Genomic DNA, 13,402 nt, shown 5'->3' with positions numbered 1-13,402 from the left:
TCAAACGCCGTCCTAAGCTCCCTCATCCCGCTGCAATTCCATGCCCGCCACCCTTCGCCCAAAAGACCCTCCCATCATGTTATGCCTGCCCGGGACCCCGTCAGTCGTCTGGATACTGTTCTTTGATGTTGGATACAAATGTGCAAGTTGCACGATCAAAACTTTTGAAGAATTTGCCGGCCAAGGGAAACATGTCATCATCGACTTGACTGGCGTCGTGGACGAGTTCCACGCTGTCGGCGGCAACCTTGTGAGGCTCCGAGCCGGTGCTGGGGCTACCAGTCTCCAGTCAGGCAGAGTAACAAGATGGGGACGTGGATGTACTCACAAGCACATGAAGAAGAACTGATTAGGAGGCCGCAAGGGTAAAGACGCCTGTGCCGTGGCATCTTGCCCGATCTGCTCGTCCAAGTTCCTGGGGTGCGTCACGGGCAGGTCGCGGGTTCCTTGGTCGGACCAGCCGGTGATGACGCCGATCCAGCCGTACCGTCGATGTCGGAACACCTGTCCGACCTTGAAGGGGATCGACTCGTCTCCAAACACGTTCCTCCGAAAGACGCGGGGCACGAGCGCGTCCTGTTCTCGCACACGGCGCAAATGCCCCCACGGATCATCAAGGCCACGGTTGGCATGACGAGCGAGCCCGTCCCTGGAGGGCGCAAAGCTATTGTACAACGGCTTGAGATATTTTTCTACCAACCAGGCGTCCTCGGGCCATGATCCAGCAAAGCGTCGGAGGAAGTTTGCCAAGCAATCGTCCCATTCGAACGTGTTGGGTGGCGTCAGCATCAGCGGGGCCCACATTGACGCGTAAAGTGCGGCCTCCATGTTCATCGAGCTGTTGCCGCGTAGGAGCTGGCTCAGTTCGGGGTGGGCGTCGTCCTGCAACTCCAAGACCCTTGCGAATGTCGCCTTTATGTTCCGCGCCGTCCTCAGCGCATTGACCAGGGTAGGAACGGGCGCAAAGAAGACGTCGGTGCTGGTTTGCCATCCAAACCTTGCCAGCAGGACCTGTAAGCAGGCGGTGGGGACCTCGTCGTCAAGACCATACGGGTCTAGATACATTCGCTCCCGAGGCTCGCCGTCTCCGACTACCGGACTCCCGTCTAGTGTCCGCCCCGGAGTGGCAAAGACGATGGCATGGACATGGCCGGGAAAGGCGCAGCACTGTGTTGTCAGGCCGAGACGCGCGGCCAGGCAGCAAAAGATGGCGCTTGATATGAGTGGAATAGACTCGTGATCCTCGTGACGCAGGGCTTGGCCGATGAGGAGATTGCGTAGGTTGCGATAGTTGCGCTCAGGGTTGCACAGTCCAGTAAGGCCATTAGAGCGGAGCCATCGATTCAAGGCGAGTGCTTTTTGGCGAGTCGTCAACGCGTCAAGATTCGGTTGGCTTGCTCGAAACTCGGCAGCCTTGTCATCTAGCATCTGGGAAACCTGATAGAGAGGTTAGTGCCGTCTTACACAAAAGACCCTTCCACAGGTGCGCTCAACGTACGTCATCAAGGTCGCCGAATTGATCGTGCAACACAAACATGTCGAATGCGCCAAGTGCTCTCTCAAGCCGTACACCGGCGACGTGCGCATCTAGCGAATCCCGATCCCGTCGAAGTTTGTGCCATTCCTCAATGGCAGTACTTCTGTGGATGCTGTCGAGGAGAGAATTACTGTAGTATCTGGAGTATTGCTTTAGCACGGTCAGGCGCTACGGCAGCGGCAGAGTAAGAGATTTGGTCATTACCTCCTGGCTAGAAAATCCGGAGCAGACTCGTCTATCCGGCATTGCTCCAAGAGAAAGTCCTTGGCGTCGTAGCCAAGACGAGCTATTGACTCGAACCGCTTTAAGCGGCCAACCTGTGTGGCGATGATACCATCCAGCAGGTCAGCCACGAGGCGATTCTGCTGGGCCCTCAGGACGAAGAGCTGCTTCCAGTCGACCTCGGAGGCCTTGCAGCGGAGCTTGTGTCGAAACTCGTGGCTCTGATGCCAGTGGTTGAAGGAGTTGCGGCAGTGATATCTCCAAAGCAGAGGCTCATTGGCGAGCCGATGAAACTGCCGCGAGAGGAGCTGCAAGCTTCGAAGGTTGTCTCGGGGAGAGACGTAGTGGAGAAGATGCTGGATAATTTCGTCGGGAACTTTATCCAAAGACATGGCAGCGCGCTCAGAGAGAGCGAGAGATAGAGAGAGAGATGAGGCAGAGGCGAGAGGAGAGAGGAAAAAGTGAAATAGTGAGAGTTGGAGAAGGATGGGAGAGAGGCGAGAAGGCGGCGGCGACGAGGACGGCGTCGGCTTAGAGGGACCCGACTCTTATAAGAAATTAAAAAAAACACTGCCTGTCCTGGAGCAGGCAAGAAGCAGGTCGCCAGAGGCCAGGGAAATAGCAGCCGCCCGAGAGAGGAAGCAGATGAGACGAGCAGCGCCAGACGTTGGATGGAAGTCGAAGCGAGGAACGGGGAGATAACGGCCAGATGCATTTATCGGGAGAGGCGAATCGTGGTACGTAGCACCAAGTAGCTAATATCGTGCTGCGTCGTGATTGGCTCTAGTTGACAGCCGCTCATTGGCCGAGCCCGGCCAAGGCTACCCGCGCGCTAGACCAAAGCAAGGCACAAAGTAAACAAGGTCTCAACGCGCCAGAGGGATGGATCACGAACCTCGTCTGAATAAATTACCCCAACTATCCGCCACCAGACTGCGTGCCTGCTGTAGCGAGCCATGGACCGTGACCGCAGCAGAGCAACGCACCCGAAGGCTTGACCTCGCCACGCATCCCCACAAGCTCCAATCTTTCTTTCTCGCACCCGACACGGCCCCCAATCCTGCCCTGTCGTCGTCTTGGTTGGGCCGGCCGTCACCGCGCGTGACTCCCGCCCTGCGTGTCCGACATCAACTTTACCCGACTATCATCGCCGCTGAAACCCCCGCGAACAGTACTTGAGAGCCCCGACTCTTGACGCGCACCCGCAATGGCCCCGCCAGGCTTTGGCGGCGCACTCGACACTCCGCGAACCAACATTGGCGACGCGACATACCTTCCCGAATTTGCTGACGTCTCCCAGGAGGCGTCCTTTCAGTCGCCAGGCAAGGACGGAAACCTTCTTCAGCAACTTCGCAACGGCCGCTCCAATGGCCTCAACCTCAGGACCCCCCGCCAGCGGGGGCCCCTCGCCGACCGACGAAACCTGCCACCAAGCGTCGGCGGCGCCGAGTTCACGCCCCTGCTCAAGTCGGCCACGAGGAACAGCGTGCGCCGGTACGGTAAGGAAAACGGCGCGGCCGTCCAAAACACACCAGTCCTCAACAAAATCGACGAAGACGACATGACGCCCATTCCCCGGGTGGACACGTCCGTCTATCTCGGCTCGCGGAACCAGTCATACCTAGACAACACGCTGCCTCAGGTCGACAGTAGTAGTGTTGCCTCGACTCCGGCTGCCATGCAACCCCGTCGCGGCAGGGATAAGGGCCCTCTGCAGGATGGGAATCAACTGTCGCTACGCGAGCAAGAGAACGTCATCGATCGCATCGAAAAAGAGAACTTTGGTCTCAAGCTCAAGATTCACTTTCTCGAAGAGGCATTGCGCAAAGCCGGGCCCGGATTTAGCGAGGCTGCTCTCAGGGAAAATACCGAGCTCAAGGTGGACAAGGTCACGATGCAGAGAGACCTCCATCGGTACAAGAAGCACGTAACCTCCGCCGAGCGCGACCTCGAGAACTACCGCCGCCAAATGATGGAGCTCCAGGAAAAGGCCAAGCGTAAGCACTCCGACGAAGGCCAGCGTGTCGAGCTGGAAGAGCTGCGGAAAACCCTGCAAGAGCGTGAAGCCGACATGGCCGACCTGCAACATCGACTTGACCGGAGCCAGCATGATCGAGGCGAGTTGGAAAAATTCAAAGACGACATCGAGGACCTCGAGGCCGATTTGCGGGAAAAGGACCGCATCATAACGGAACGCGAAGACGAGCTCGAGGATCTCCGGGACAAATTAGAGGACGCCGAGGACAGGGCCCGGGACTCGCAGCGGTTAGCCGCAGAGATGAAAAAGGCCGATTCGCAGGAGCAAGAGCTAGAGGAGGCCAAGGAAACGATACAGGATCTCGAACAGAACATTCGTCGTCTCGAGGAACAGGTTGAGGACATCAAGGACAGGATGGACGAAGCCATGGCCCAGAAAGAGCGAGCAGAACAGGATCTCCAAGAGCTGCAGGAAGACATGGCAGACAAGTCCGTCGTCACCAAGGGCCTCTCTCGCCAATTCGAAGGCAAAGCTGCCCGCCTGCAGAACGAGCTGGACAAGTCCGGCCAGGAGTACGCCGCGCTTGAGAAGGAGCTCGGCCGCGCCAACGAAGAAAACGCCGAGCTCAAGGCAACCATGAAGACTCTACGGCAGGAAAGCAAGGACTTCCGACAAGGCAGAGAATCCGACTTGATTCGGGTACAAGAGCTGGAAGCCGAGCTTTTGGCTGTGGCTGATGAGAGAGACCTATTGCAGTCTCGCCATGACGCTCTTTCCAAGGAATCTTCGTCGCTCCAGCAAGAAGTCAAAGGGCTGGAGACGCGAATCCAGGAGCTCGAAGAGAGCCTGTCGCAGGAGCGGGAATACGCTTTGGAGACGGAAAAGGACCTTCGCAACCAGTACAGTGGCGAGATTGAGCGGCTCAACGATGAAGTATCCGACCTACAAGCTGAGATTCGAGAAAAGGATAATCTCTACGATAACGACAGCGAAAAGTGGGAAAACCAGAGGCAAACGCTGGAGTCTGAGCGGGACCGGGCCGAGGAGAAGGCCGTCGGTCTTCAAAGGACCATTGACCGGTTGCGCGAAGCGGAGGGTAATCTGTCGGATAAGGAATTCAAATTGAAAGAGGCCATTGAGAGCGAAACAGAGCGTCACAAGAACGAAGAGGCCATTATGACTCGGCAGATTGACGATCTCCAGGATGCGCTGGATACCCGCCAAGGACTACTCGTCAACCTACGCAACGAGCTGTCGTCGGTACGCGAGGAGCTTCGACAAACTCAGATTGACTACCAGTCACAGGTCACCAAGGTCGTGGCTCTGGAAGACGAAGTGGAGGTCCTGCAGACGAGCTCGGCCGCGCGAGGGAGCCAGGAGCTCGAGACTGTCAAGCGAGAGTGCGACAAACTTCGAGGACAGCTGAGCGAGCTTAAACGGCAACAAAAGGAGTTCAAGCGCGGAGACAGCCCCGTCTCCGATCGTGGCGCCCAGCAATCCGCCGAGCTGACGGCCCGGCTAAGGAGTCAACTCTCCGACGTGACGTCTCAGCTGGAGAGGGCTACCAAGAATCAGCAGTCTCTTCAGGATCAGCTCGCGACACTCAAGGTGCAGCTTCACTCGTCAACGACGTCACTCGCCGAGGCTAGAGCAGAGCGCGACGAGCTCGACGACCAGCTTCGTCGTGTCAATTCGCACGACAATGATACGCTCCAGGTCGACCAAGAGCGCCTTGAACTCCGGACAGCCAAGATGAAGCTCGACAATGAAGTGCGCCGCCTAAAGGACGAGAACAGAGCGCTGGCAGACCAGCGCGCAGCAATCGAGAAGACTCTCGAGGACGAATTCGAGCGAGCAGCAGCTGAGGACGAGCGCCTGAGACAAGAGGTCGTGGAGCTTCAGGCCAAGTTGCGGCAAACGTCATCATCCGAGAGCCAGGACCTGGCCACAGCCCGCAGGGCGGTGCGCGAACTCGAGCGCCGGATCGAGGACTACCAGATGCAACTTGCGAATGTGCAGATGCGAGACGGCGGGGACATCAGCAGCGACCTGTCGATGATTCGAAAGGACCTTTCTGCATCGCGCCAGAAGGAGCTGGAGTTTTTGCAGCGAGATTCGGCCCATCGAGACGTCGTCAAGGGCCTCAAGAAACAGATTGCGGACCTGGAGCGGCAACTGCACGACGAGGAGGTCTTCCGGCTCACTGGATCCCCAGGAGCTTCGCCTGCCCGGACCGACGAGCGCGGCGCACCACCAGCCTCGGAGCTGCGGGCACAGCTCTCGACGGCTCAGCGGTCTGCTCACGAATGGGAATCCAGGAGCCGTGACAGCGAACGAAGGGCGGCTCGGGCAACGCAGGACCTGCAGCGGCAGCTCAGCGACCTTGAGGACCAGAAGCTGGTGCTCGAGGAGGTGCTCGAGGAGGCGAGGCTACAGGCCGAGGAGACGGCCGCGCAGCACGACAAGGCGATGCGCCGCATGCAGCACAAGCTCGACCAGGCGGAGCGAGGGCGCGAGTCGGCGGTTGAGGCGCAGACGGCCAACAGCAAGCAGCATCGTCACCTGCGTAAGAGCCAGGCCGAGGTGGAGAACCTCGAGCACGACGTGCGCCAGCAGCAGGACCTCATCGACGGCCTCGTCGCGGCCGAGGCGTCGCTGAGGCGCAAGCTCGACCGGGCCCGCAGCGAGCGCGCCGCGTACCGCATGAGCGCCGAGAAGCTGCAGCGCGACATTCAGCGCCTCCAGAGGCCGGCCGCCTCTTCCCTGGCCCCCGCTGCCGGTGCTAGCCAGGGACTTGTCGTCGGCCACTTGATGCCCGGCGGCACCGACGAGGCCCTCGAGACGCTGGTGCGTGCGGCCCAGGGCGCCGAGCAGCGCCACGAGAAGGAGCTCCGCGGCATGGTGATGCAGGTGGAGTGGATGCAGGCCCGATGGGAGCGCGAGGCGTCGCTGCGATCTGACGCGGCCTATGCAAAGAGGTTTCTGCAGCTGCAGCTCGACGTCGCCAACGCTTGGTTGGTTCCCCCCCTCCCCTTTTTCCTACTCTCTCTCTCCCTTTGCGCAAGACAGGCCGGCAACTAACGCTCTCGCAACAGCAACAAGGCCCAACTCCGCGAACTCGAGCACATCCGCACAAACCTCCTCCACAGCCGCAAGCCACTCGCCTACCCGCCCGCCTCCGCCGACGACGACGACGGCCACCCGGCACGCGCCGCCGGCGGTAGCCGAGCGACCAAGGCGGCGCCGTCGCTACGCCCCGTGCTCATCGCCGCGCGCTTCATCGCCCGGGCGCGCATCTCGGCCCGCGGCTGGGCCGGGCACGAGGCCGTGCGGCGCAGACTCGCCGCCGCCGTCGAGGAGCAGCGCCGCGCCAAGCGCTCCAGGCGTCTCCAGGTGGTGCCTGCCGACGCTGACGCGTGACGGGAGGCGGGAGGGGAATGAGAGAGGGACAGTTGAGAAGAGTTGCCAAGTTTGGGTACGGCCGGACTTGTGTGTGTGTGTGTATGTATGGCTCGGGAAAAGGAATGGGGCTGTATGGGACTTTTTTTGGCACGGCATCACCACCGCTCCTGGCTATGTGGGAAAAGGGGGGACACAAGCATCAGGCGCAGGCATTGGAAAGGCAGTGCGATATGCAGGATTCATGCGGACAAGGCAAGCGGTCGCTTTTATAACGTCCATTTCTCCCCGTGATACTCAATCAAGGCATCATCTTGTTTCCATCCTCCACATGTTGCGTTGCGCGCGCTACATAATGCCTTGGGCCAACGCAAATCCACGCTCGTTGGGGCGGGCGCGACCATATTAAAAGAAACGCTTCAGCAGAGATTGGTTGCTTTATAAGAAAAAGTCATGCATGAGTAGAAGAGCTTCTCCCTCTCCCACTCTTCTTGGCCAGCCAACATCCTTCCCCCATCATCAGACAGACATGGAGAGAGTCAAAGGCTCAGGTGCCAGACGCGAGATCCAAGAAGTCGTTACCATGAGCCCAGGGTATTACTGCCTTTCCAATTCATCAAGAGCCATCCATCACCTGAGGAGGCGTCTTGTGAGCCTAATGAGAAGCATAGAGATCCATGTACAGTCGAGGCTGTCACCGGTGCATCGCCGACACTTGGCCCCTAGGAAACCCAGAATTACATGACGAACAACAGGTTCGTGTCTGGGGCCCGTTAACCGAGAGCCTCTAGCCGGCACGACCGTCCATGTAGATCAAGGACTTACTCAGGGGATGACTGCAGGATAGCTGCGGCTTTTGTGTGTACTTCAAGGCCAACTCGTCTCGTATGCTGTTGAGAAGCTGAACATAACTCTGCTGGGGATTCTTTTTGAGGGCAGTTACAAACGCCCAGGACATGGCGCCGGTGGCCTGGGAGGCGATGGTGGCATCGGCACTAAGAAGCTTGGTTAGCTCAAGCCACTCATGACAAGTCGAGAATATGGCGACAAGGGTAGCGCAAACGAGTGCGACGGCCATCTGTGCAGGCTGGGCCGGCTCCGAGGCCCCAACGTAACCCGTCGCCTCGGATGCCAAGGTGCAACCGAATGATTGCACCTGACACCCGAGGCGTTCAAAACGAGATACAAAACGATTAAACAAATGAGTCCTGCGTTCTCCCAGTCTCCCATGCATGGCCGGGGGGGCATCCTGTACAGCCCGGCGGCACCCAAGCCGAGCGCCTTGCGCCGACTCACTTGCGACGTTTGCAGCCACCTTGGCCTCAAACACAGCCCGTTGAAGGATAGCGTGGTGCAAAAAAGGGACAGGCAAGATAATAGAGAGGATAGACCCACGATGTCTGGTCGTCTTTGCTGCCGGACAGCATAATTACGTCGGCCGGGGAAGTCTTGGTGGCTATGGCGCGGCTGTGGGCTTCCTCGCCGCTCGTGGCCTTTTTGAAAAAGCTCATGATGTTGTTGGCAACACCGCCAAGATCGCCCTGGCTGTACGAAGAAATGACGCCGAGCAGCCCTTGGCCTGCCTCTCTGGCAAGATTTGGTTCCTTCAGAATGCCCTGGGTTGAATAGATGTAAGGCAGGTCGAGCGCCGTTCCCGAGTGGCAGGAATCGAAAATGGCCGTTAGCCTGACGCCGCCCTGAAGGGGCCGAACCATGATTCTGTGCATCTCATCGTCGGTGATGTGGCCGGTCTGGCGGAAGTCGACTGGGTAAATGACTTCGTCGTAACCGTCGGGCTCGTCGCCGTCAAGATCTTTGGTCTGTCCACCGTGGCCTGCCGCATGTTAGCAATAGAGACCAGGGCTCCTAGTCGGCAGCATCGCCATACCCGAGTAGTGGAAAAACAGGGCATCATTGGGCCGGGCGTCCTTGACCAGCCAGTGCATGGCGCGCAGAATATTTTGCTTGGTGGGCTGGCTCATGGGGTTCTGCTGATCGTCCGTCAGGATGACCATGTCCTCCCTCTTGTAGCCGAAATTCTCGACGAGGTAGGCCGTCATGTTCCGAACGTCGTTGATGCAGCCGCGGAGCTGGCCCCGCTGGCCAAAGTAGTTGATGCCGATGAGCAACGCTTTCCTCCGGCCCGTACAGTTGGAGTATCTGAAGGCATAGCCCTGGGGCGCGCCCTGCCCAAAGTGCTGGGGCTCTGACGGGGGAGCCGGCGGGCCGGGTCGTACTTGCTGGTAGGGACTGTGTTGCGACGGGTGCATACCTGTCAAGGTTGTCAGCGTCAACGGCGCACATATCGCGTTTGGCGCGCCTCGTACCGGGACTGGGCCGTGAAGTGTAATTTGGCTGCTGGGGCGCATGGCCATAGGGACTGGGGCCGCCGTACGGCTGAGGAGGAGAAGGTTGCTGCTGTCACCGTCGCGCGACCGGTCAGCAGATGCACTTGGCGGGTGGTGCCGCGTGGCTCGGGCGGCGGGCCGAGGAGCGCGCGGGTCATACCTGGTACGCATACTGCGGCTGCTGTTGCTGCTGCGGCGGCGGCGGCTGCTGAGGCGGAGGGTGATTATAGCCGTAGCCGGGCTGAGGGGAAGGGAGTCCCTGCGGGTAGCCGTTGTAGCTTTGCTGGGGCGGAGGCTGGGGTCTGCTGCAGCCCAGGACTTGATCAGACTGGCTTGATTCGGAATAGGGTGAATGATGCTCACTGATAATAGTTGCCTTGGAATTGCTGTTGCGGGGGACCGTAGCCGCCGCCGCCGTAGCCCGAGTGGGCAGACATGTCGAATTGAATGGAAAGGCAAGCGTCGACTCTCTCGGCCCGAGGTTCAGGTGTCGGGTCGGGCCGTTACGATGCGTCTGAATATGCCGAGCAAGGGCGGCGCGGCGGAAGCAGCGGGCGGCAGCTTCCAAGACGGCGGGGGAGGAGGAAGGAAAGCAAGCGAAGGTCCGGGGAAGCGAGGCACACGCCAGGCCTGTCTGGGCCCCAAGGGTCCGAGGCGTGACAAGATGGCGCGCGAAAAAGGAGCTTTATATGTCGTGGAGGGGATGTCCGAGGCCTTGAATAGAAAGTCGATGACGGGAGCGGGGAGGGGAGGGTCGCGCGGGACAAGGTGAGGAGGGAGAGTCGAGGCCGGTGAAGCTAGGTAGCATGTATGTTGGCCAGTAGGCTGCGGGCTGCAGGCGCGGCTCCGAAAAGCCAAGCCAGCCTTGTCAGGTGTCGGGATGCCACGCGCGAACAAAGAAGGCGGTCAGTCGGAGCAGGCGTCGGTGGACGACGAGGGTGCGTGGTGGAAAAGAAGCGCGCGAGCAGGGAGGAGACAAGAGGGGGGTGGGCGTTGGTGGTGGTGGCGGTGGTGGTGGTCGAAGATGGAAGAGAAGAAAGAAGAAAGAGGAGGAGCAGGAGAGGGAGCGGGGTGCGTGGATGAATTCTCCCGCCCTCTACAAGGAAAGTAGAGTGTGCGTTCTCGGCAAGTCGCTGGTGCGTGGCAGGGGGCAGGCCAGTGGCGTCTGCAGTACCTGGCGTCTACTTGCACGTCAGACCATGATTAGCGAGTGCATGCGGGCGGTGGTAGTGATGGTAGTAGTGGTGGGAAGACAATACGAATAATGACGATGGTGCCGGGGTTGAGTTTTTTCGTCCTTCTTTTTTGCCTTCTCTTTCCCTTGTTTCCGCGACCTGGTAATTGCTGTCGGAGGCGCGTGGGAAGAAGAGCTTGCAAGGTCAGGGTGTGACGGGGGCGAGCTGACAAGCCGGACGGACGTGGTAACTATTATATTATAGGTACAGTAGGTAAGTTAAGGTAATCACCTAGGTACTAGGCCTGGCTGGGCCTTTGTCTTTGCCAGGGTCCAAAGCACGGAGGAGGAGTACTACCGGAGTACCGGTACAGTAGCAGCAATCATCAACGGTGCTGAGTGAGCTGTACTGTACAGTATGTAGTACTGTAGCTAGGCTAGCCCTGTGGAGTGTGGCTGGTGCTCGCATGAAATCAGCCATGTATGGAAAGGAGGGCAAGCAGGGCCGAGCAAGGGGGGAGAAGGGGGGGGGAGAAGGGGGGGAGAGTGGGTAACGGCAGGGGTCGCGAGAGCATCTCGACTGCGAAAAATTCACGCGCATGGTGCGACGTCAACAGGCAGGCAGTCTCTCTTCTTGAAGACGGCCTCGCAATGAAACCCACGGGTCCCACCCGAGGTGAGCCCGGCGACTGTCGATCCCGCGCGCGCTCGGGTCATCCTGGCTCGGAACTACAGCTCTGCTCTGCTGCCAAGCAGCCCACCCAGCTGCCAGCCCAGTTTGCTTGCCCAGTTGCTTGCTCCACGCGCAGAGTCATGTACTTTAATGTGGTTTAGTTACGCTGCGCATCCGAGTCCCGTCGGCATGCGATGATGACATGTTGTTACACGGCCGGCCGGCCCTTACTTGCTCACTTACTCGTACCGCACCGAGAACTGGGCATCAAGCATCTATCTACCTTGCCGTGCCGGGCCAAGCTTGCTGCGAGCATTCACCATCTTCCCCCGACTGACTGACTGCCTTGCGTTTAAACGCAGCTGCATGTCTAATTGCGCCCCGGGCTTGAAGCTGGCCATGGGTCATCACAATGGTCGTCGTTCGGACCTATGCATGCAACGGCGGAGGAAGCGCTCGGCAAGGGACACACACCCACGCATGTACGATGCTGCACCGTCTGATCGGTTTCCAACTTATGGTCTATTGCCTAGGTAGGTATTGTATTGCCTGTTGCCTGGTGCCCGTTGCCTGGGGCGAGTAGGTAGGTACCTAAGGTAGCCTAAGGTAGGCAATGGGAAGGACCTGAACTGAGCACGGAACTCCTCGACTTACACGCAACGCAGCGCAGGGTTTGGCTGCCCATCTGGAGCAACACGTGTAGCTGCAAAAAGAGGGCGGCGCTTGTCTCGCATGACCAGGGAAAGAAGACGAACCAAACGGCGACCCGTTCTTCAGGTTGACAGGGGGTAGGTAGCGGTACGTACTAGCATTCATTCAACCCTTCGAACACCAGCAGCACGGACTCGCCGAATGCGCCGACTGCGTGTGGCGGTGCGCAAGCCACCACCTGCCGGGCGGGCACGTCCCCATGGTCCTCTCCCTCCCCTCTCCCCTCCCCTCCCCTCCCCATCCCCACCTCGGCACCGCTTCCGCAATGGATGGCTGACGTCGTCGTTGTTCGTCTTCTTCAGCACTTGTTTACTTTTCCTGCTTTGCGGCGGCATCCGTCGACACGCCTCGGCAGCCGTTTCAACTCCCCCAGTTGCACGCAAGAGTCGCACCGGTCCGGCGGCAGCATCGAAGGCCATCTCGGCGCACCCAACCAACCAAGCCTCGTCGCCGGCCGTGCATCTCGAGCTCTAAATTTGGCATGCCGAGCGACGGGCCGCCCGCAATGCATTCAAGTTTTCAACGACCAGAGCGACGGCCTCGATCCGATGCTGCTCCCAACTTAGGCTCCTTCACCTCTTCCACCATGAGACACGTCTCCCGCCAATTCGTCCCTGCCACTCCAACTGTGCGCGCGCTCCGCTCCCGTGCGTGGGAGAAGGGGGGGGGTTCGATTAGTGGCACGGAAGCGTTTGCGGGGACACCGAAAGCTGAGCTTCAAATGTGGAAGCGCCCCCTGCCCGGCAAACGCGCGGCGTTTGCTTTTTTTTACTTTAATAGGTATTTCGTAGGCTGCGTATGGATGTGCGGCGTGAGCCGACGGATGATCAAGACCCGATGATGCTGTAGAACGAGAATCACGGCAATTGGTGGTTGGTCCTCTCATCCTCCCAGAATATCACATTTACTGTAGCTTACAGATATTATACAGACGTACTTTGTACCTACCGATTTTGATTGCTTGCTTTATTTTATGCCTCTACCACCCACCATCCAAGTCACCCTCGTTGAACGAGCCATGGCTCGCACGCATGCCGAGATTTGGATATCCGACGCAACCACAACAGAAAGGGCGGAGAAGATGCACGCAATGGCCCAACCAACGCTGCATCTTTTTATATTGGTGCTGACCCAAGGTGCCAGGCAATTTCGCCCGTTGCGTCTTCCCATGCCGCCATCAATGGTCGGCCTGCCCGCCTTTTCACTGCCCGCCGCATCCACCGTCAAATGCCACCGTGAGGCGACCCGTTATCTGGGGCTGCGTTGGCTTCTCGCTTCGCTGTGCCCGCTCTGCTCTATGCGTGCGCGCGACTCGTTGCCTGGAAATAGCCGGCTGCTGCAACGTGCGCTGTACGAGTAG

General features: G+C 59.2%; 3 protein-coding genes across 3 annotated transcripts; 1 reads left to right on the top strand and 2 right to left on the bottom strand.

Annotated features, from left to right (window-relative positions):
* Positions 1–100: 100 nt before the first annotated feature.
* HRG_11092 (transglutaminase-like superfamily domain-containing protein) lies at positions 101–2,151 on the bottom strand (the record flags this gene model as incomplete). The annotated part of the gene is made up of 5 exons (XM_044869562.1): positions 101–275; positions 329–1,437; positions 1,499–1,676; positions 1,742–2,052; positions 2,101–2,151. 5 exons carry the CDS (start codon positions 2,149–2,151, stop codon positions 101–103), a joined length of 1,824 nt encoding a protein of 607 aa, XP_044715513.1.
* An 815-nt stretch (positions 2,152–2,966) lies between these two features.
* Positions 2,967–7,157, top strand: HRG_11091 (centrosomal targeting protein; the record flags this gene model as incomplete). Its single annotated transcript, XM_044869561.1, has 6 exons — positions 2,967–3,338; positions 3,402–3,756; positions 3,817–4,217; positions 4,284–4,436; positions 4,518–6,751; positions 6,833–7,157. 6 exons carry the CDS (start codon positions 2,967–2,969, stop codon positions 7,155–7,157), a joined length of 3,840 nt encoding a protein of 1,279 aa, XP_044715512.1.
* Positions 7,158–7,873: 716 nt separating this feature from the next.
* HRG_11090 (caspase domain-containing protein) lies at positions 7,874–9,921 on the bottom strand (the record flags this gene model as incomplete). The annotated part of the gene is made up of 7 exons (XM_044869560.1): positions 7,874–7,899; positions 7,962–8,131; positions 8,532–8,970; positions 9,025–9,408; positions 9,464–9,554; positions 9,645–9,789; positions 9,848–9,921. 7 exons carry the CDS (start codon positions 9,919–9,921, stop codon positions 7,874–7,876), a joined length of 1,329 nt encoding a protein of 442 aa, XP_044715511.1.
* Positions 9,922–13,402: the final 3,481 nt, after the last annotated feature.

The sequence above is a fragment of the Hirsutella rhossiliensis genome, assembly GCF_020360975.1.
Source record: "Hirsutella rhossiliensis strain HR02 chromosome Unknown scaffold00018, whole genome shotgun sequence".
Classification (NCBI taxonomy): Eukaryota; Fungi; Ascomycota; class Sordariomycetes; order Hypocreales; family Ophiocordycipitaceae; genus Hirsutella; species Hirsutella rhossiliensis.
The sequence above is the reverse complement of the archived record's forward strand: the minus strand, read 5'-3'. Positions and strand labels throughout refer to the sequence as shown.